General features: G+C 48.2%; 1 protein-coding gene across 2 annotated transcripts in view; it reads right to left on the bottom strand.

Annotated features, from left to right (window-relative positions):
* Positions 1-24178, bottom strand: part of LOC129384279 (uncharacterized) — an 86346-nt gene that overhangs the window by 12225 nt on the left and 49943 nt on the right. For both annotated transcript variants that reach the window (XM_072289328.1, XM_072289327.1), the window contains exons 4-5: positions 20573-20621; positions 15387-15478 (exon numbers count right to left, since the gene is read on the bottom strand). In XM_072289328.1, the coding sequence (XP_072145429.1) occupies positions 15387-15478; positions 20573-20621 (141 nt within the window). The remainder of the gene's footprint in view (positions 1-15386; positions 15479-20572; positions 20622-24178) is intronic.

The following is a 24178-nucleotide window of genomic DNA, read 5'->3' on the forward strand; positions in this document are numbered from 1 at the left end:
AGGCGCAAGTGCCAGGCAAATGTAGCCAATAGGATAACTAAATTGAAAGGACACTAAAGCAAACATTAAGCCAAGCAAAAGTGATAGGTCTACGCTCGAGAATCTCTAAGGCTTTAATGTTATCCCGAACAGAGCCTTAATAATTCCTAAATTCAGGTAAATGCAGAACACGATTTGAGGTTCCCCTAGGAAATTCATATAACCAGGATTGCCCAATGGCAAAGGCAATCCTGGTTTAAATTCCGACACTACTACTCAGCCACTCGTTATAAAAACATCATTCTACTGCATTAGAAAAAGATGGGAGATGCTACTTGTCCGGTTACATTTCGTATTTCTAGAACAAAAAAGTTCTTGACATCACCCTTGTCAATTATGCGGGCTATCGAAAGGTATCATTCTCGCTCGACTCTGCGCCAACCGTGCTTTCGAGTTTCAGTAGTTCCGTTATTGCGTAGTGCTGTGCTGGTTCTTCCTGGCTCGTGAAACTCGCGCAAGCTAAAAAAGGCATAGAATTCCGCGTCCATGCGATGTCGCAGGATGCCCGAACGTTCCACCCTACTTGACCAAAAGCAGCTGCAACTGCAACCGCTTTGTCTTGGCTCGGTTTACATTTTCAGCAAAAAACCGTGCCGCCGTCTGTCGGGCGCTGTATTACTCACCGACTGCAGCAGACGGCGGTGATGGCGTATAGAACGTCCCACTCCCTGGTTGGGTGGCGGGACATATGAATTCCGACAAAAGCATTCGGGCACTTTTGATGTAAATTTTTCGTAACTAAAGTCTTTTCCTTGGCATGAAACAAGCGCTGCGAGGTTTCTGTAATAATATTTAAACATATACTTAGTGTTTGCCTTCAGTGTCCCCTTGCGATTACTGGAGAAAAACATTCGTTTACGTTGTCCTTACGAGCTCCTAGAAAGTGGTTATCGAAGCATGGTAATGACAGGTCGCGCTATGTCATAGTGACTGTGGGCGTTTGGGTGTCTTGTATGAACAGTCTTGAGCGTAGGGCGAATAGAAAACGAATCGGTTAAACTGGGTGGTTACGAAAATATTAACATGGAAAGTTGCATTATTCAATGAATATGACAACAAGATGCACTTGTCTTGGCTAGAACTATTTAATATGCGCCCTCATGCCCATAGCCACAACCCGCAGTTTACAATGTGTCTAGCCATGTATCCAGGGCGGCTATAACGTAAACCTATTCGAATATGTTTCTATTAGAATTCTGCCGCTAGCCCTCTACAATTGGTTAAACATTTTTCCAGGTCACCCCCACATTGCCTTCCTATCACGTGACGTCACGAAAAGAACGTAAATTCCGCATTTGACATGACGTGTACTGACTGGTTATGCGTGATTAGACCGAGAAAAAGAAAGAAAATAGACCTTGCCGATGATACGTCACTTTTGCCATTAGCCCTCCCTATTGATAAAAAATTTTCGGGCTGCCCCCACCTCACCTGTCCGTCCAGCGACGTCACAAAACTGAAAAAAACTGACCACGTCGAAGCGATGTATACGCACTGAAGGTACATTAATATGCCGAACAACACATGCCCTTCTATTTTTTTTTTAATTCTCGGAAGAGCCGGTGACTTTCCCGTTCCGAACAGAACAAGTGGTGGTTTCCCACTGATCGCCTCCCACCGAACATGTGTACAGCTATGCTCCAATTTTGCATTAGGGAGTATCGTAATCGCCGGAGGAGGAGGGATAAACGTTTAGTGTAAGAAACACCGAAAAGGTGTTCTTTCTTCGCCCTAGGTGGGCGGCTCTCTTAGTCCAGAAAGCCGTTGGCTAATGCCGCACCCCGGGCCCGGTTCGCCAGACTTCGCTGAACTTCCAGGCTCTGTGCCTTTAACATTGCCTCCCACGTTTCTTCGATCGCTTGTAGCGGTTCTGAGGCATCATCTTAACTGTTTTTCTCGCGGCGTGGGCACACTAACACCATGTGTTCGAGGGTGTCTGGTACATCACAATATCGGCATAGGTATGAGAATTTGGTGGGGTGCATTCGGTGCATGATAATTCCATGGACATACATATTCGTTTGTAGTCTGCGGAGGGCGGTGGCTTCTTCCTTGCTAAATTCTAGAAGTGGTAGAGGATATTGTCATCTTTCCAGTCGGTAATGTTGCAATATTACGGCGTAGTTGATGGGAATGTCTTCCACCCTCGTCGCGTTCCGGAGACCGTGCGGAAAGAAATCCCGGCTGCTATGCTTTCGGGCGACAGCATGTGCTGCTTCGTTTCTTGCCAGGTGTTCGTGACCTGGGTTCCATGTGACGTTGGTTTCGGGTAGTTCTTGGCGTCTTGTTATTTCTCTCAGAATCTTTACTGCTGCGGCAGAAATTCGGCCAATTCGTAGGTTTCTACATGCCGTTTGCGAGTCGCTCAAGATGATTGCTGTGTCTTTGCATGTGGCGATGCCGAGGACGATGGCCACTTCCTCCGCCATTTTTGAATTCCTGGCCGGTACGGTGGCAGAAATTAGCTCCTTCCTTTGGTTGTTGGTCACGGTAATTGCGTATGCTCTTCTACCTGTGTATTTGGCCGCATCTGTATATCTCGTGTTGAGGTTCTTTGAGTATTTCTTGCTAAGCGCTCTAACTTTTGCTTTGTGGTATGTTGCATGCATGTTGCGAGGTACTGGAGCAACTGAGATAGAGTCACGAAGAAGTGGCGGCAATCTGGCTTTCGCGTCTGAGTCTGCTATGAGGTTTTCACTATATGCGAGTTTGCGAAGTACTGCTCTGCCTGTTTGAGTCAGCTTAAGGCGTTCCAGCTGGCTGGCTCTGCGCGCTTCACTCATTTCTTCCCAGGGGTTATGGAGGCCAAGTTTGAGGAGTGTCGTGGTTGAGGTCGTACTGGGGAGTCCTAGTGCGCCCTTGATTGCTTTTCTAATGATGATGTTGAGTTTTTCAATTTCAGCTTTCTTGAGGAGTAGATACGGGGTGCCGTATGTAATCCGGCTTATAAGGAGTGCTTGGATAAACTGGACGGTTTCTTGCTCTTTAAGGCCTCTTCTTTGGGTGGTTATACGCCGAATGAGATGGGTTACTTGTGTTAAGGTCTTCTGAAGCTTCGGAAATGTAGCTGCGCCAGAACCATTTTTATGTATTATGAGGCCACGGACGCGGAGGGAGCCAACTTGAGGGATATCGATTCCATTCAGTCTGACGCTGGGATCTGGAGCGACGTAGGCGGGTAGTCTTTCCCGGGTCCTTGCCTTGAGTATACGTAGCTCTGATTTTTCAGGGGCGCACTGGAGACCGCATTTTGAGAGGTCGGTTCTATCTGATCGATTGCCTCTTGGAGGGTAGTTTGCTGTTGGCCTGTTGTGTACGCTTTTGTCCATAACGGTATATTGTCAGCGTATATTGCATCGATAAAATCTTCGATTCCTTCGAGTTGTTGTGGGAGCTTAATCATGGCGAAATTGAACAGCAAAGGTGAAATGACTTACCCTTGCGGAGTTCCTTTGTTGGGCATTTCGAACTTGTCGCTTCGGATGTTGCCGATACACACCGTAGCCGTGCGATATTTGAGAAAGTCGTGCACGTATGGGTAGGTCCGGATTCCGCATTTTGTGTGTTGGAAATTTTGGGAGATTGCTTCATGCTTCACATTATCGAAGGCTCCTTTACGTCTATTGTTAAAATAGAGAACTTTTTGTGGCGTTCTAGGTAGTCGAAGAGGTCTTCCTTGAGCTGTAGTAGTATATCTTGTGCTGAGAGGAGCTGTCGGAAGCCAAACATTGTGTCGGAAATGGGTCCTGAGTCTTCGAGGTATGTGGAAAGGCGATCGTGAACCATGTGTTCGTGAAGCTTTCCAGCACAGGAAGTAAGGGAGATGGGCCGTAGGTTGCTGATTTGTAGTGGCTTGTTGTGTTTGGGGTCATAATGACTTCTGCGTGCTTCCATTCTGCTAGGAGCTAACCTTTTTCCCAGCAGTTATTCATGTAGTCGAGAAGTCCATTTAGGGCCTTGTCTGGGAGGTTTCATAGGATCTTGTTGGTCACCTTGTCATTTCCTGGTGATGTGTTACGGGTCAATTTGGCAAGGGCGGCATGGAGTTCAGGAAGCGTGAAAGGGCTGTCGAGGCTGAGATTTGGTTCGCCTTTGTACGGTCGGGGATCGGTAAACTTGGGGGCAATGTCTCCGAAAAGTTTACGCTTGATTTCTTCCAGAATTTGTTTATCAGTTCCTGGATGGGAGTTAATGATTTTCTTGACGTCACGTCTTTGCTGGGTCTTGGTTTCGGTGGTGGCTAGAAGGGCTCGCAATATATGCCTGGTCTTCTTCGTGCTGAGTGTGCCTTGAAGTTGGTCGCACAGCTTGTGCCAGTTCTGACATTAGAATTGATCTCCGTATTCTTCTGCTTGCTTTGTTATGTGAGCGATTCGTTTCTGCAGTTTGCGGTTAAGTTGCATCTTTTTCCACTGTCTCAGTGGTCCTCTTCTGGCATCCTAAAGATGTAGGAGGTGAGACTCTACGGCCGGCGTGTCCATCGTGAGTTGGATGACTTTAGTGTGCTTTTCCGCCGTCTTGACCACTTCGGTGCGCCACTCTTCAATATTTTCGATGTTTTCTTCTATGTCATGTTCTAGGAAGCCCTTCCAATCCGTCAGCCTTGCCGTTCCGGTTCTGCTTGGCTTCTTATGGTGCACGATTTCAAGCTGAAGGATGTGGTGGTCGCTGCCGAGGTTTTCTTCCAGTCGGGTGCATTCCGCCTTGGATATTCCTATTGTAAAGGTGAGGACGGGATTTGTATCCCTGGACACACTGTTGCCTATTTGAGTTGTTTGTTTAGGATAATTCCAGAGGGTGAGGTGAATCTGTGGCGCCGAATCGTGCACTCGCGCTCCTTTCTTGTTCGTGTGCTGGTAACCCCATGCTGTATGGGGGGCATTAAAATCCCCCCTTATTGCGACTTTATAGCCTTTAGATAGTCTTCTGGCTTGCGTGATGAAGTTTACAAAGTCGGATAACGGACCCCTCGGTGGACTATATAAGCATAGTACGTATAGTCTTTGGTGTGTCTTCTTCTCAGGTAGCACTTCCACTAGGGTGTGTTCTACGGTTGTTCCCTGGATTGTGTGATCTTGCGTGGTGAGATTTTTCTTCGTCAGGATGGCTGTTCTCTGAGATCCGGTATGTGTATCATATCACTGTATGCGCAGATTCGTGTGATAAGTTTCTTGGATAGTGATGATATCTAGTTGTTCCAGTTTGGTCAGTTCTTGCAGGTTTGCTCTTTTGGTTCGGATAGAGCGACAGTTCTATTGCCACAGCTTCATTGGGAGTTGTGGTAAACTCTTCTTGGTATTACTCGCCATTTTGTTCGATATCGTTCTCTTCGCCCCGGGTCATGGATTCCGGTCTGGCTGTATTGTGGAGGTCTTTACGTGCTTTCTTGCGAGCCCTGTCGGTGTTGTTGAGTAGCTTTTCTCCAGTGGCTTTCGTTACCTGGTTCTGCTTGACATAGAACATGGAGCTGCTGAGGTCTTGGAGGGTAGCATGGATAGGGGCCAGCTGAGCGGTGATGTGTTACTGGAGTTGTTGTGTTATCTCCTTTGCAACAGTGGTCATGGCCTCCTGTATCTGCTTCCACACCTGCATTGTTACAATTTCCTTGATTCTTTTTTCCCTAAGGGGTGGTGGGATGTTTGGCATTCCTTGAGGTTTCGAGGCTTGATTTGCGGTGTTTTGTTCTTTGCACCTTTCTATGAGCTCGTCGATGAGGGCTTGCTGATTTTGGAGTTGTGCTCGCAGATCGCGTTGGTCTCCGTGGGATCTTGTGCTCGTCTATTTCCTCCTGCAGCGTCTGTATACGTGACTCACTTTTGTGGGTTGCGTGCACGGGATGCAGACCGTGATCTTGACCGGGGTCGATCGTTTGCTTGACCACCTGTTGATTTGGAGTCACTTCTGGATCTGCGTGGACAGTTTAGTGAGGTTCTGCTTGATACGGATAGTGCCGGGAAGTCTGAGTCTGAATTTGAGTTCCATCTGCGTTGCTGCTCTTGGAACTTGTTTTCCCATTGCAGTCTTATCTTGTACGGTGGTGGATTTGGTTTCAGTTTATGTCGGCACCCCTTTCCTGCTCTCTCATGGGGTTGTTGACAGATTTTACAACTGGGTTGGCAGTCACGTTCTTCCAGTTGATTTTCCATCCTGCATATGTAGCAGAAGTTGATAAGGGGTTTCGGGCAGCTATCTTGCCGGTGCCCTAGTTCTCAGCAGGTTCTGCAGTATTGAAACGGATTTCCTGTATGGTTTGCCACGGTAGTCACAGCATTTATATATGATGTTGTATGGGAAGCGCGGTCCGTTGAAGTAGATGAGTGCTGTTGACGATCTTCCTATCATGCGTGCTGCGAGAACCGTGTATCTTGCGGATACTCGTAACCCTTGTAATAGTTCTTCTTTGCTAGTTCCTGGCGGTATGTTGTACATTACGCCTTTGCTGATGCCCTCTGGTGTCCTGACATGTGCTTTACCTTCGTAAAAGGACCCTCCAAGCTGGATGCTTGTGATCTTGAGGAGCATTACGTAAGCTATGTATTTGTTTGGTGTACTTGCGATTATTATAATCTCGGCATGTTGCACTTGAATCCCGATGTTGTCATAGAAGTATTTTTGGGACAACTTGCGAGCTCGGCCGATGGCATGTGTCACTGCCACCAATGTCCAATTGGAGAGTTCCAATCCCGCCTTAGGTCTGTAGGTGATCTTCGTGTCGTCCACTGGCAAAGGCTGAAGTCTCGGTTTTCTATAATGCGGCATGGTTCCTGCAATAGGTATTGTTGCTCCGGCTTGCTGCGCTCGTAGTTGATCTGCTTCGTCGGCTGTGGGTTTTTTATGCACCTGATCCTTCTTGCCTCTCCTCTCCCAAGTGTGCAATTTTTCTGGATTCTTATCACTTTTCCGCTGCTCTCCTCATACGTCCACTCCGCTTCCAGTTGCTGCTGCTCTTGTATCGTATCCACCTGCATTTCAATGCTGTTGTTTTCCTGGTTCAGTTCTCGTGAACTTCTTGCTGCGTTCCTGTGAGTTCCTGTCAGGAACTCTCGGAACGACCAGTACGTGGCGAATACTACCAAGCATGCTAGACACGATGAGCACGCGTACTGAGAATAACAAGAAGCTCCAAATTATAGCAGACAACTTCGAGGGTACAGACCAAGATCTCGTTCATGCGCTTCAGAAAAAGTACATAGGACCCTCACCTGCCACGGGATCGTCGTACGCGAGGAGACAATACGCGGGGGAGGCGAACCCTAAGTTAGACGAAGATATAACGCACGCGGAAGTGTATGAGGCGGCACAATCCGCTGTTAAAAACTCGGCACCGGACCCAGACTCGATCACAAATGCAATGATTCGAAACATGGATTCGGCAGCCCTAGCGAAAGACTTGCCCCAAGAGTGGAAATTGGCTAAAATAATCATGATCCCCAAACCAAAAAAGAATCCCTCGATTGATACACTACGGCCGGTGTCGCTCACGTCCTGCCTAGGTAAGCTCTATGAAAGGGTTATCCATAGCAGATTGCAGCGATACCTGGAAGAGCGGAGCTGGTTCCCGGACTCCATCATAAGATTTCGCACGGGTTTATCTTGCCAGGACGCGTTCCTCCTACTTAGAGACGAAATTCTAACTAATATACCGTACGGCGACGAGAGACTAGTCCTAGCACTGGACCTTAAAGGAGCCTTCGACAACGTCTCTCACGCCGCAATATTGGAGGAACTCGAACTCGCGGGTTGTGGTGAGCGCACATTCAATTACTTAAGAGCGTTTCTTTCCAACCGCGAGGCGAGCATTAGTATTGGCCAAATCACTTCGGATTTATTTAAAATGCCTGACAAAGGAACACCTCAAGGAGCTATATTATCTCCTCTTCTCTTCAACATGGCGATGTGTCGCCTCGCGCGCGATCTGGATCGGATACCCGACCTAGGTTACACGCTCTAAGCAGACGACATCACGCTGTGGACGAGCAGAGGTTCACTAGGGGAGAAGGAATATACGCTCCAAAGTGCAGTATTAGCGGTGGAGAAATTTTCTAGATGGAGTGGCCTGAAGTGCGCACCCGAAAAATCTGAGGTTATCCGGACACACGCGAAAGGCTACAAATCCAGAGGATCGATTAACATCGTGGTTGACGGCCAATCAGTCCGAGAGGTACCCACGATGCGAGTCCTGGGTTTGTGGCTTCAGAGCGACGGGAGAGCAGTACAGACATTCAAGACGCTCAAATCCACAGTCAACAACATAGCCCAAATGATACGTCGCGTGACGTATCGAAAAGCGGGAATGCGAGAATGCGAGAAGACGATACCCTAAGGCTCATACAGGCTTTAGTGGTTAGTCGAATAACGTATGGCTTACCGTACCAAATCCTGAACAGGGAGGAGGAAAAGCAGGCTAACACAATAATCCGAACCGCTTTCAAAGCTGCTCTGGGCCTGCCTAAATGTACTTCAACGGAGCGCATGTTAGCTTTGGGAGTGCACAATACTTCCGACGACCTGAGGCAAGCCACCCTGATGCGACAGAGGGAGCGCCTCAGCTTCACAAAAACTGGTAGGGCAATATTGGCTAGACTCAATATCCCAGCATACCCCATTTATATCACAGAGCAGGCCGTACCTCCCCCTCCTTCGATGAGATCCAAAATTACAGTAGCCCCAATTCCAAAGAATATGCATCCCGAGTACAACAAAGAAAGGCGCAAAGCACGCGCACAACACATTCAATCAGCCTACTCTAATAACCATAGGTACAACACGTACTACACGGACGCAGCTGTGTATGCAGAAGCGACCGGGCAGCGCTACCAAAGGAGGTACGCCCTGGCAGTCGTGAACGCTATCAGCCAACAGCATATTACCGCGTCGGCCACGGCGGGATCCCCCACCTCGGCTGAAATATTAGCAGTGGCGATCGCACTTGCTCACGCGGAGCGTTCGAAAAGGGACTCAGTCGTGGTCACGGACTCCCAGGAGACATGTCGCATGTTTCTCAAGGGGCACGTGACTGCGGCTAGCCTCGCCATAATCTCCAAATCTTTCAACCACCATCATCACCTACTCTGGTGCCCGGGCCACGCGGGGGTACAGGGGAACGAAAAGGCTAACGCGTTAGCTCGAGGGTTCACTAACCGAGCGACGGCGTCCTCTTCTAACCCCAACCACCCGCACTACCCCTCACACAATTCCACCAATTTAAATGCCAAAGACATCCTTGCTTATCAGCGTGGAGTCCGAAGATAATACCCGCCGCCTCACCCACAACTTAACGGGGAAGAGGCCGCCGACTGGCGTAAAATACAGACAGGGGTGTTCCCCTATTTAAAGTTGCTAAACTCCATGTATCCCACTCGTTATAGGGCCAACTGTCCTTGGTGCGGTGGCATACCTACCCTAGTACACATAACCTGGGAGTGCACTAAGCACCCTCATAGGATTAGTACCAGTAGGACAATGGAGCAGTGGGAGGCACAGCTCACCAGCTCCGACCTGGCAGGACAAAAGTCCTTAATTAGCCAGGTCAGGCAGGCGGCAGAGGCCAGTGGGGCCCTGGACTGAGAGGCTCCGACCACCCCTCCTTCAAATCTTTACAATTTCAATAAAGTTTCTCTCTCTCTCTCTCTCTCTCTCTCTCTCTTGCTGCGTCGGATGCGTCAGCCATTGGTACTCAGCGGCAGCGCCGAGTCGCTCTCGAAGAGAGCGAGCGGCGGCTCACGAGCGCTCACGGGACACGCTCCGCGGGTCACGGGTCACGCGCGTTCGGCTGGCCGCTTAGCCTTGTAGGGTTAGCTAAGTTAGCGTGGCGCGAAATTTTCAAACAGCAAAAAATGATGGTAATTCCACGTACCGAGCTCATAAACTTGATATCCTCCGGTACCACTTCCGTGCCGGTTCCGTCGACGCCACAGTTTTCGATGAATAAAAGCAGGTGTCCCGAAAATTGCCGAAAAATGCAGGAGCCCATGCGAAGTGCGTCAGCACTGCTTAGCCCCCAAGGGGGCATTTTCTAATCGTCGGTGATTTTTTTTAAATGCTAATCCTTATACCAACGGAGTCTGTAGACACCAGTCTGACAACGTCCATCCCATTGTTTTTTACCCTAAGATACGACTGGGCAAACTACGACTGCTTCTACGTGTTGGCCATGGAGGCATGGTTGTCGGCCTAGTATGGCACATTAGTACCTGAACGACTGTTACTCCACCTACAACCCCAGCTGTCAACGTCAGACGCTTCGTAGAGACCTTACCTGTATAGGCTCGTGCGAGTCGTTCGACTGAGTGAGCTAAAGCGAATGTGGACGCATTCTGAAGCTACTAGAAGGAATCGGCAGCAATGTTGAATTGAAACATGATTACGGATTGTTTCAATATATTAGTATAGCGGGATTGTCGACGCATTGCCGGTGAGGTACCGGTGCACCATGTTTCTTAGCGCAGCCTGGTACATGTAGACATGGGAGCTGGTGAGGGTGAGAGGAAATTTGAGAACATAATTCTACGAACAGAGTTCGTATAAATGAGTGCCTGCAATTTTCCTAACCCACTTTGTTTAGGTGTTCGCGGTTTTAGGCTTTTTTTTTAAATTTGTCTAATAACTTGCCGTGTCATGTCCTTTCTAGCTCACAGTACGTTGCGCGCGACTGCAGGTATTCTTAATTGCACTATAAGCACATACATGACACATTTAGTTATCACATTACATGATACACGCATGACAGTAAGTCAGTATTGTATGCACCATGAAAAAAAAACCAGAGCCTACTGAACTATTCGGAACACTGGTTCCTTGAATCGCCACAAGGGAGTGCTAAGGGCTGTCATGCCCTGCCCTGCCCTGAAGCATCTTGTATACCTAAATGAACATTTTAGAGGTTCAATTGATCAATTGCTACATATTTGAGCAAAGCAGGACGCCTTATGATGTAGCTTAGTAATTTTGAATTTGTTTAGATAAGAATTTCCGCAAATCGTAAATTACATAGAGGAAAATTTGCTACCAAGGGTGCTTGCTTGTGCCATTTCCAACACCTTTGAACTTTAGGTTGTGAAAAAAGATTCTGTACACGACAGCGTACTTAATCTACATCTGCATTGAAAAACCCTGCAGTTGAAAACTGTATATTAAATTCGACTACCTGGTGCACGCTAAAATAACTTATACGAGGAGAGTTTGACGGTGATCGCTATGAAAATTAATTTGATGCAGGTATTGCGTTGGCTGTTCCCTGATTTCTGCAGTTTCTGTGTCGTCAGGTTTGGCTCAGCAAAAGAATGGCACAATAATTCCGAGAGAAGTCATCTCACGATGAATGTCGACGTTCCTGTGATTATCATTGAAGAAGTACAGGAACATCACCTTTGCGGGCACACAGTATCGCCAGCTCAAAACGTGTCATGTAGGAGACTTGTATGCACCAGGGTTACTCTCTCTGGTGCCTCCCAATCGGCGTGCTGCTCGATGCTGCTGTGCCTCAAAGAAGTTCACGCGCGGCCTCTGCGATGCATGGTGCGTTGGTGCGCGCGAGCTTTGACAATTCTCGCCTCGCAGCCCGCGTGCATTTGTCGGCCGCTGCACAAAAGGGTCGGGCTGGGGAGCTTCAGGAACTCCGGCGACGCGGGTTTATACGGCGCTGCACTGCGGAAACTTTAAACGACTTTTTAACAATGTTGCGCGGGCCCATTATGGGGGTTTGAGTAAAATCAGCACACACAGACCAAGTGGTAACATACTTAGTAGCATTTATCCGGTGATCACTATGAGAAATATAATACCGGACTGCGAGCGCCAAAACGCTCATGTATAAGGTATGTAGGCGGCAGGCTTCTCTCTTACGCTTTTCAGTGGAGAGGCTGTGCAATCTAACGCTGAAAACGCGCTTCCGCGAGGTCTGCTAGTGGGTCGTACGTGAGCATGTATTGAAAGAAAAAATATATTTTTTCTGCTAAAGTGTTAAGTGGCTCTTGAGCGAAAATCGTCAGTAGGAGCGAAGCGGCACCTAACTTTCTATTGCCTGCGGCGTCAAGGCGCCCTCTTGGCGCTGGCTCGCGCTTGCTGCGTCGGGCCTCGACCGAGCAGAGCAGGCGTAGGTCACAACCTGCTGCCGCGCTTTTGGGTGAATGGACAGGGCCGCGACAGCACGTCACCCTCACTCTCGCCCTCGGAAGCTTGTGTTATCCGTGCCTTCCTTGTCCGCGCAAGCTCTGGCCTGCGTTCCAACTGCGCCTCGGTAAGGCCAAATGAAAGCATGGCGAGCGTATCAACGCATGAGCTTTCCCGCAAGGAGTTCGTAGCTCGAAGGACGGCTCAGCGGCTTTCAAATAAACATTAATGCTTTTTCTTTCGTAATTCATAGGAGAGAGAGACAAAAGGGGAGGAAGGACAGGGCAGTTAGCCAGTGTAAGTACCGGCTGGCTGTAGTCGCCGGTCAGTGTGGACGTGTCCGCATCTAGCTCTGACAACTTCGCCTATGCGTAGTGTCACAAACCTGGACACGTGATCCAAACCATGCACATCGGATTCAGCTAAGTGTGTTGCATCTGCGAATGTCAGTCTCGCCTGTAAGGACCGCCTTTTGAGAATTTTACGACACCTTTTGCACCGACGACGTGTGAGCGAGCCTTAAGCCTTGTGGTAGGCTCAGGGCACAAACCATCTTGCCTGTGGTTGCGGAGGGGGCGTCCGTGTGTGCCGTGCGCTCGCCGAGCTTCGCGAGCGCACGGCACACCAACGATCGCGCACACGGCTCTTCAAGGGGCCAACGAGAAGAAAATTGTGAGCAACAGACATGAAGAATTCTACCATGGCGGCCGCGTAGCAAGGAGCCCTTGAAGCGCTACCGCCGCCGACCGAGTTATCGAGCTCGCCCGCTGACAAGCCACCAGGCAATGGCAAGTACGTCACCACTAGGAAGAAGAGAACCGATACACATAAGACGCTGCCCAACCCACGCTTATCACGTGCCGACCACATGATTGTCGTCAGATGGCGTAATTTCAATTTACGCACCATGCCACCCGCCACAATGCCGGCCACATTGTGCTCGAAAATTCTGCCACCAACCTGGACTACTGGGCAGGCCATGGTCCCACGGTTAAAGCATTGGGCTGCTGGGCTGAATGAACAGAGTTCAAAAGCAACAGCCGAATCTAATTGAGTGAGATAGTATGTGGTATGCGTACCTATGCGCCGCCCTCCAACGGACCTCTTTGACGTCGATATAAGTGACTGAGGATGCGGAACCGGATACGTGACACAAAGTATGTACGCGATCTTTAATAAATCTTTTTCACGCCAACTTGGAGCAATCGGTATGTGCCTATGGGTATGCGAAGCTTTTCAGTGAACATCTTGAACAATTACTTGGGTCGCCGGGGTGTGATCCACTGAGATGCGCCGGGCTTCAATAAGGCTTCTTTATATGTCAGCTTGTGACACTGGGTGTGCGCCCCTGACTGTGTGCAGCTTTTGAACGAACCTCTTTGTCGCCAACTTGGGTAACTCTGGGCCATTTAGAATGGCAAACCTTGTGCGATATCAAAACTGTAGCATGATATTTCTACACTGCTTTAACGGTATCGAACCCGCGTCACATCCATTCAGAGAAATTTTCCTGAATATCTATTCGCACACACTTCGTGGCAGTGCCGTCGAATGACGCGACCTGTTGACGAGTAAGTCAGAAGAATGTGGTTCCACACACCTCATACACAACGCACATCTGCGGTAGCAATACGGTCTGTCACTGCATTGCTTCAGTGCTAATTGTAATAATATCAACAATATTCATATTGAAGTGGTCTCCGCCTGACTTTTCGGTTCCGTTGAACAATTTTATTGCACACTATGCCGGTAAGATTGTTAGCCATGGCAAAAGCCAGAACCCTTGAGGGCGCGAAACATTTTACTGCAAGTCAGTGTCGTAACTACAGTAATAAGTGTACTGTAATCTGTGAGAAAGGTATCGGTGGGTTGCCCTCGCTATTCTTCGTGTCTGATGTTCTCAGCATTGAAGTAGATCAGTTTATCACGAGACATTTTCATCATTAAATTATGAGGTTTTACGTGCCAAAACCTCTTTCTGATTATGAGGCACGCCGTAGTGGAGGACTCCGGAAATTTCGACCATCTGGGGTTCTTTAACGTGCACCTAAATCTAAGTACACGGGTGTTTTCGCATTTCGCCCCACCGAAATGCGGCCGCCGTGGCCGGGATTCAATCCCGCGACCTCGTGCTCAGCAGCCCAACACCATAGCCACTGAGCAACCACGGCGGGTACATTTTCATCATAACGACACGTTTGCTCGTTACAGAAAAACAACGTAGCCTACTACAGTTGTAATTACGTCATTGCAAAATGTAGTTCCATTACTGTCCTCGCAACCTTCACTACGTTGCACAGATCCTGTATATATAACGAGCTAGCACAGCTTTATTGGCACGTCCATTACAAGCCCTTAGATGTTGTTCCAATTCACTAAGAATTCCTTTTCTAATTTTTCGTCCGTCATATTCTCTCTTGCCAAGACTCCACCAGTGGCACTGTTAACTCCCCTTATGCGCACGCGGGAGTGTTGTGTTGTAACGCAATAGAAGCTAGTGCACAAGCTTGTCGTTACTGAGTGCCAAGATGCAGGCAATTAGGTTCTTTAAGAAGCACGTCTCTGTATTGTTGCCGGATCTTGGTGAATGCGCTCCCACTGTACGGGTACTGACAAGCTCGAATAATCGTCACCAGGTGACTTCCACCTTTGGAGGTCACAAGTGGCTGTCACTATCGAGCCACTGCTCGACAGTTCAAGCCCACTGCCCACCCATGGCGGTGGTTTATCATGAAAGAATTACTAAGCACACAGCTTTTAATCGTGTCTGAGCATGGCCGTCCGCGTGACACTGACGCAGTCTTTCGTCAATTGCCCCCGCCAAATCCAAGTACGCAAAGCAGCGTTTCCTATAACAAGCGCATTTTGTCGGTATAATAACGCGTTATGTGGATTTTACTGCTCACAAAAATGTAATTGAATTAGCGTGATAGTTGCTCAGTAAAGACAGTAATCGATCAGTCACAAGAATAGCACATATGTAATTGTTCATGTATTTAAGTTTGTGTAATTCGTTACATGCAAGCCTGATAGACGTTATCCGTTCCACTAATAACATTTGGCAGATGCCGCATTAGCACATCACAGCTGAACTGCATGGAGCCCTATGTCTGGCCCGAATTAGCTCGTTCGCGCAAGTCTGTCAGCCGACGGAGACAGAAGTGCTGACAAACAGTGGCCAACAGCGTACGTAACCTTTCTATAGTACTTAGCCGAACTAATTTTTTCTAACTTACTTTATTGTTGGGATCTGGTCCACTTAGATCGTAAAAGTGAACTGATGTCAGGATGTACTTGTCCTCAGGACAATAAATCCAGAGCTTTGCATCTGCACCGGAAAGACACATTATTTCATGTTAGGAGTATGTTAGCAGACATTCTGATTGAGGTGAGAAAACCCTCACGCTACTTCACCACATGAAGGGACGCTAAAGATAGTCACTGTACGTTATCTATTCTGGCCCTATCTTTAGAAACCTATCCCAGTACGTGTACTACTCTTGGCCGGGCAACGGATTTCAAGAGTAGTAACTTGTGATCGAAAAACCAGTAGGATTGCCTATGAGTGTGGATGAAAATGTGCTTTAATCGATTTCAATTTCTGTTCCTTCAGATCAATAGCATTCAAGACAGTTCATGAGTGAACACGCGTTTGTGAAGCAGCACGCGTGGTGTGGGGCACTCACTTCGAAATACACTTCAGTTGTAAAAGTCATGGCCAGTCAACCAAAAACAAATTTAGCACATCCGATCGAAATTTCTGTCTGCCTTAGCCGTTGCTGCATAAAAACAACAATACAAACTCTTCAGAAGCTGTACAATATGGGATCGCGCATTTAAGGGTTTCTTGAACTATAGACACATCAAGGTTTATCTCACCTTGCGGTTTAAACCGGATCACTGTCTCGTACAGTGCGCAAGTCTGGTTAGTGCCATCGAGGTTAGTTGCGATACCACAATGGTTCACAACAGCATCAAGGCGACTTCAAGGCAAAACTACCTTTGCGAATCCCACCATATATTTTTTCTGATTCTGGCTGCCGGCTGGTTGGGTGGTGATGTTGATTTACGACCCCCTAGCTAGCAAGCAGAGCAGCACTGCAGCCTTTACAGCCTGTGTAGTCTCCCTGGCTGCTTGCGTCGTTCACTAGGGAGTTACTCAGTGACAAAACAAACGATACCCAAATATCACCACTGAAACAAGCTTAGTTTATCAAGAGCACAATTCATTCCATAAAGCAAACCTTTCCAGCGTTTTTACGGCTATTTTCCTAATCATTAAATCACATCTGCTAGTATACTTCTATGTAATTTCTAACTACTTCTTTGCTATATGATCGCCGTGCACTGATAATGATGATGACGATTTCCGTACTATGGCACGTACCCACAACGGGGCATTGGAAGTGTACTGGGGCTCTATAACCTAAAACTAGTCGAAACTTTTCTATTCCAGTTCTGCAATCTGCCCACCGCAATTGGTCAAAAAGGTTTTCCGACCACCCCTACTTCACCTCTCTGTCACGCGACGTCACGAAAACCGCGATAGCTCCCCATCTGATGTGACGTGTCCACAGTGATTACGCACAATTTGACCGAACAAAACAAAAATAGTTATTTGTGATTCGAGGCCTTTTTGCCATTAACCCTCGGCTATTGGTCAAAAGTTTTCCGGCTGCACCCACTTAACCTGCCTCTGACGCGACGTCACAAAACCGCAAAACCATTCTGCGTCAAAGTGACGCGTACGCGTTAAACATACATTAACATTTTGAACAAAACTGAATTTTCTTTGGATAGCCCCATTCTGAAAGGAGTAAAGGTGGCTGCCGCTGATCGCTCCTGCACTTGCTACTCGCACCTGCCGGAGAGCATAGGTTTATTTGCGTGTAATAAAACTTGTTGCGTGGCCATGTCACGTTTTCGAGAACTTTCAGCACGTTTACGACCTCGTTCTGCCAACTCTTCTTTGCTGAGCATCCGTTTTAGCCCCATTCTTAAGCTTCGGTTGCATGCCATCGCGATTGTCGACGAGCCACTGCAAGCTAAGTAAGAAAAAGCGGACCAATCGTCCACGCCGGCACCACCCTTTTCATGCGGTTATCGATATTCAGTGCGCTGGCTCGGCCCCATCGAATCCCTCTCCACTTGAGCATGCTCCTCGCCTCTTGTGAGCCAATTAGATAAGCCAAGCCGGTCAGTGCAGGCAAGGTTATTCGCTTCTCAAGCAGACAAAAGCGACCCCCTATGAATGAGGGGAGCATTTGATTGGTTTGTTCAGACAACACTCTGGGTGACCGCCCGATGCTTGCGTGGGCGGTTACGAAATGTTGACGTCCGGAAATTGGAATAAAAACATATTGGAATAGTTTTACGTTATACGGCCCCTGAGCGGTAGGTTCAAAATAAGGAAGAAAAAATGAGACATATCAGGCAGGGTAAGGGCTGTCCTGTTGCGTAGTACGAGTGCGCGGGAGGACAGGCACACACGCCAGTATTTTTTCTTTCTATTTTTTACGCCAGTGAGGCCGAAACGAAATGAGCAAATATATCGCATATTTATTAACCACTTCACCAAAACCTTCGCCTCATGTAGATACTAAAGTGCTCGTTGGACCTGCAGCCACACCTTCCCTTCCGCAGTTCTTGTTAAGCAATCAGAAGAACAAACTAAATGCTGCAGCCCACATTAGCACAACTTAAGCAAATATTTTTAACGTTTTTAGAGTCACCAGGAATTGCTTCTTTTTTTACTCGGGAAATATATCTTATATGAACACTTTCTTTAGCAAGAAAATCCCACAGAAGCAGTTTTATACGTTTTCTTCTCTTTATTTAGCGTGAATAGCTTTCTTTCGCTCTCTCGGCCGTTTACATGGTCATCGGTGGAGAGACGTCCCTCACCGATATAAGGGCGTCGATGGAAATGGCGTTCACCCTACCGCAAGCTATAGTTTACAGCTGACTTCGCCGCTCTTCGCCTCCTATTATAGCTCTTTGCGAAGCGTCTGCTGTGGTGCGAGAGCGTAGGTGCCCCTGAAGGTATACAGAAAAGGTTTTCGATGGCGTACTAGCAAGAGTGTGAGCCGCGGCGCTATTCGCGACACCACGAGCTACCTTGTGAGCTTACCTAAACGAGACGTTACGTAAGCACACAAGATTTCATGCATAGCAAGAATCCTTGAGCGGGTCTTTGTTTTTGCTGCTGTTCAGTACGCGATAGCGTACGTCCTGACTTGCTACGCTGTCAGCGTGCCATGACAGTACTATTTGCGGCCTTTCTGCGCGTGTAATTGGGGTATGATTGGCTCAGTCTCCGGACGAAAGGCGAACGAAGGTAAACCAGTACCGAAAGTTGCGCTTCGGACATGGAAGAAATGTGATTAGACAGTGATCACGCGTGAGCCTCGATTTCGTAACTTCCGCAGCAATTGTTCAGTTGCGGCAAGTGCAACGAGGCTGCACCGAACTTGACGGCCTTTATGACTTGTGTAACCAGGTGCTGTGACACTTCTTTCTGCGCAAGCTGTGCAACAGAGTGGCCTGAGGAAGCTCCGAATTGTTCCCTCACTTGCTCCCCACTCAGTGACGCATATTCAGTTAGCCAAGTTGGCGAGGGGTGCATTAAAGGGAAGCACATACCAAGTGCCTGTATGGCGCGGCCCACTAAGGGCGCGCTCCAATTCCGGCGAGTACCGGAAATTAAGCAGATAGCCAAAGAAAGACAGCGAGGGTTCAAGACAGAAGAGACAATAGGCCATAGAAGAGAGGAATAGGCCATAGAAGAGAGGAAAGACAGGGAGGTTAACCAGACGCTCGTCCCGTTGAGCCCACCGGACGAGGCAAAGTAATGCAACACATTTCCTACCGTGTGTAAGACATATGGAAGAAGCTTCTGCGAAGCGAGGCCACCTCACGGCGACAAAAAAAAAAAAAGGTGGGAAAAGGACACATTCCTTCTGTATTTGAAGTCTTTCCCCCTGCGAAACTGTAAAAAATGTGACAGTCTCGTTCGAAAACCGAAGCATCTATTGCGATAGCAAATTGGTGGATGGCTATACAAAGTAAGCACGGTAGTTTCATCAGCCGTTTAAGCTTAAAAAATAGGCATACTAGCTAAATTGAAAAGCATGGTTCTCACGCGCGCACAAGCGAAAAGCAAGCATCTCACTCGACAACCTCGCAAACCCGCTGTCGAAACGATGCTGTTAGGAAGCGCGGCGGCAGCAGCGGCCGAATTGACCTTAGCGCTCCCTCTCGCATCAGCGCCAATTTAACAGCGAAAACACAGCGCATAGCGGACTCTCTCGTCGTCGTTGATTGCTCTCGGGATAGAGGGGTCCCGCTCGGCGCGCCTTGCCGCCCGCGCTGCCTGGAGTAAAACGATACCCCCCTCCCCTCTCCATACCGACGATGGACCTTGTCCGCGTCGCAGATGGTTTGCAAGGCCCAGCGGCCTGCGCGCGCGCTCGCAACCGTCCGGTGTAGAATGCGCCCACCCTACTAAGCCGCGCGAGATGAAATACGGCGCTCTTCCTCCCCGCTTTCCTTCCTTTCGTGCGCGAGATTTAGCCGTGATCGCTGGCACATCCTCGCCCGCTTTCACTCGCACTCACTTGACGATTTTATCGCCCTAGGCCTTCCTACTGAACCTGACGGCGACGCCGACGCCGACAGCAGATATGCGCTTGTAGTGTGCATACAATTGCTATCGCAATAAAACGCTATGTGACTTGCATTAGGAGGATAGGAAAGCGTATCTACATTTTCTTGTGCGCGGATAACGTTCCTGTCGAGTTTTCAAGCGTCCTGGTTAGCGGACATATTGTTTGGACTCGCAAGTAGCCTGCATCGTTTTCGACTCCGATGCTATCTTCTCGAAGCCTTCTACTTTGACGTCGACGTGAGAATTTGAAAAAGTAGACGGCAGCTGTCCGCTTAGCCGTCTACTTTACCCTTCATTCGATAACAGCCTAAAGCGTTGGACTGAAGGACGTTATTTGACAATCCGAGCATACCCGATGCATTTGTGGCAGAGATTACTGAAGCGTCGAACACCGGGTCTGATTCCGCTCAGCAAGGGAGCAATTTAAGGGTACTTTCTTCCAAGGTATTCAATCCGCATTGTTTGCAAGCTGTTGGAAAAATATTTACTTTTCGATTTCATTTGCTTTGTGGCATTAACGGATTCGTGTTGTACTGGACCTCAAGGAATATTATTCGCATATCAGTAGTGATATCGTTCTTTTAATCATCATCATCATTATCTTCATGATCGCCTGGTCTTTTCACTTGTTAAAAGTCAGGGCCCTGAAATTTAATTAACGCTACTATGATTCAGAACTAGTAATCTATATTTAGACGATTATGAATGCGTTTTTGATGATTGTGTTAGTATCGCAAAATAAACGTGCCAGCTCACCAGTGTAATCCATATCAACACCACTGAGATTCGTTTCGAAGAAATAGTTCTGAAATGGAAAAGAAAAATCAGCGACAAAGAGTATTTTGCTATGGTCCTGGTGAAGTATTTTCTGTTGTTTAGTAACGTCTGTACCGAGTAAAGAGCTTCTGAAACTCTTATTGCAACTGCTCGAAGAAAATACCTGCTCTGGAAAACGTGCTATAATATTGAAAGGTTGCACAAGTCGGCTGTGTTTTCTCAGTTCCCCGCTGAAGCTCCTCAGTATCAAATAAAGTTCACTGTCTGTCTGTCTGTCTTGAGCATCTTCTCAAGCTTCCGCGCTGTCCCACAAATTTCAACCCGAAACCTAAGTACTGGAATAATAAACGGATTTCATTGGCAGGATATTATATATATATATATATATATATATATATTGTGAGACGAGGTTTAGGCAGCCAGCCTCTTCTTCATTCCCTCCAGTGAGAGCCCCACCACCAGGCCCCAAAAAATCATGAGTATGTGCAGGTGAGAATATGAAGCGTATGAATAATGCTCGCAATAATTTTCCCGCGCGCGCAAGCGGCCAGCCAGGCCGCGACTTAGCCAGGAGGGTAAAGCCGAACGAATCGTTTGAGGCGCGAAACGTAAGCAATCTCCGAATCACGATAACGATGGTCTGAAGAAACGTCTACGGGCGTAACGCGATAGTTCACGGGGGATGTTTGTTCATTAATAATGTAGGGTCCAAGGAAGCGGGATTCAAACTTCTCACACAAACCGGGCGTACGAATGGGCGTCGATAAGAGCACTTCGTCTCCAGGATGAAAGGAGACGTCGCGACGAGAGATGTCCTAACGTTGCTTGCGATCTAGCTGACTGACTTCTGTGTTGAAACGAGCACGTTGATGGCATTCCTCAAGTCTCGAGACGAACTGCTCGGGTATACTGGCCGGGGTATTCGTTGGGGCATTGAAGAAAGCGGCGTCGATGGTGAATGTTGGTGAACGGCCGTAAACTATGTAGAAAGGTGAGCACCCCGTAGTTCGTTGGATGGCGGTGTGCAGAGCAAACGTCACAAAAGGTAAATATTTGGCCCAGTTGTCCTGGTTTGGCCGCATATACATGGATATTATAGCTACTAGTGTGCGACGAAAACGCTCGGTTAAGCCATTTGTTTGAGGGTGATATGCATATGTCGCCTTGTGAACTGTGCCATGCCACAGGCTCCGAGTATTTCTTTGATCATTGTTGACAGGAATGTATTGCCTAAGTCACTGGGCCGACTAGGTCTATCCCAACGATGGCAAGAGGTGTCTCGGGACATGGGATAGGCTGTAAAAGCCCAGCAGGAGGCGAAGTCGGCCGTTTCCTTTGTTGACTGTTGACATTGGACGCACGAAGCGACGTACTTGGCCACAAAGGTAGACATGCAGGGCCAAAAGAAACGGCTCCTAACGCGTTGGTATGTCTTGTGGAAGCCCCAATGGCCAGCAGAAGGGCCTTAGTGAAAGGCTTCAAGGACTTGTGTACGCAGCGAACGTGGAAGAACAGGCACCCAGCGGTGTCCGTTGGAGTTGTAAATGTAGCGGTGCAGCACATCGTCGTCGAGCTTAAACAGTCGCAGTTGTCGACGTAATCTGGCATTTGGTGCAGAAGTAGTTCCGCGCAGGCGTTGGATAATACCGTTGCAGTAGGGATCAGAACATTGACACGAGGCGAGCTGAGTGACGCGATTGGAAGATAACGTGCCAGTAACCGCTAGAGGTAATAACGAGAGTAGAGACTTCGTCTCATCGTCAAGCGGCGAGCAATGGAGAGATGTACTCCAAGGTAATAGTTGCAGGGGGCTGCGAGAGAGAGCGTCGGCATCTTGATTCTTTTTCTCAGACTTGTAGACAACGTCAAAATCGTATTCTTGTATTTGTGCAACTTGTGGAGCGGCGACACCATGGCAGCAAAATGACTGATGAAGCTTCGGAAGTAGGATGCCAGGCCCAAAAAACTTCTTAATTATTTGTTATTTTCAAGAACGAGGGAAATGAAGCACGGCAGCAACCTTGTCGGGATCTGGTCGAACGCCATCTTTGCTGATGAGGTGGCCCAACACTTTGATGTTTTTCTGGCAAAATGGCATTTCTTTGTATTGAGTTGCAGTCCAGCGTTGGAAATACATGTAAAAACTTCGTCCAAACGCTCAAGGTGCTGACGAAAAGTTGTAGAAAAAATAACAATGTCATCTAAATAGCACAGACAGGTCTTCCACTTAAGGCCACGTAAAACCGTGTCGATCATGCGTTCAAATGTTGCAGGAGCATTGCATAAACCGAAGGGCATGACGTTGAACTCGTAAAGTCCGTCTGGTGTTGCAAAGGCTGTCTTGTCCTCGTCCACTTCGTGCACGGTGATCTGCCAGTATCCGGATCGGAGGTGTAGACTAGAGAAATATTCTGCACCCTGGGGGGAGTCAATGTCGTCGCCGATTCTTGGCATCGGATATACGTCTTTGCGCGTGATCCTATTAAGCGCTCGATAATCGACGCAAAAGCGTACAGAGCCGTCTTTCTTGCGAACCAAGACAACAGGAGACGACCACGAACTGGACGATGGCCGAATGATGTCTCGTTTGAGCATGTCATCAACGTTATCCGCAATGATTTTCCGTTCTGCGGAAGACACGCGATACGGGCGGCGGCGTACAATCGAACTGCCTTCGGTTTGGATGCGATGCACTGCGATGGAAGTGCACCCCAGAAGCATGGAGTGAACGTCAAATAAGGCGCTGTGTTGGTGCAGGAGTTCCAAAAGGTCTTCTTTCTGCGCAGCGGTCAAATCAGGATTTATCGCGGCCTTTAAAGCAGCGGCAGGAGTATGATAATCAGTTGTGGTAGACAAAGGTGGTGATTCGTTGTGAAGCGGTACCAGCGAAACAGGTTCGGTGTCAGTAACGCAAGTCACAGTAGTGCCCTGGGAGAGCACAACTGGCGAAGAAGTAGGGTTACCAATAACGACGAACGCTCTACCGTCCTGAAACCGCACCAGGCTAGGAGTAACGCTAAGCCCACCACATATGCATTGACCGCTCGGCGCAAGGAACACATCATAATTAATAATAGTGTCGGAAGTCAGTGTGAGAATATGTTCATTGCCCACGGGAGTGAAACAGTCGGTAGACGTGACCAGACGTAGGCTATGAGCATCGATTGCGGATGAAGATTCAGTGTCCGTCAGATGAATTCGCTGACGGCAAGAGATGAAAGCTGAGGCGGAGGACAAGAAGTCCCATCCCAATATCATCGCGTAGGTACACGAAGACAGCACGACCAACTGAATGTGGTGAAGGATGCCATCAATGAAAACACGCGCAGTGCAAATACCGGCGGGCTGAACATGAACTGCATTAGCACAAGGAAGGGGAGGGCCATTATACGGTGTCTTAACTTTTAGCAATTGAGAACACAAGTCAGTACTAATACTGGAAAGCGATGCACCTGTGTCAACCAAGGCTTCGATTCGGACACCTTCAACACACACCAATAGTACATTTGACTGGCGCTCCGGAGGAGTTTCACGTTGTCCAAAGGAGGCAGCTTTCCCTGCTGAAGTTGCGGTATTTAGTTTCCC

This window comes from Dermacentor andersoni, chromosome 7 (genome assembly GCF_023375885.2).
Source record: "Dermacentor andersoni chromosome 7, qqDerAnde1_hic_scaffold, whole genome shotgun sequence".
Taxonomy (NCBI): domain Eukaryota; kingdom Metazoa; phylum Arthropoda; class Arachnida; order Ixodida; family Ixodidae; genus Dermacentor; species Dermacentor andersoni.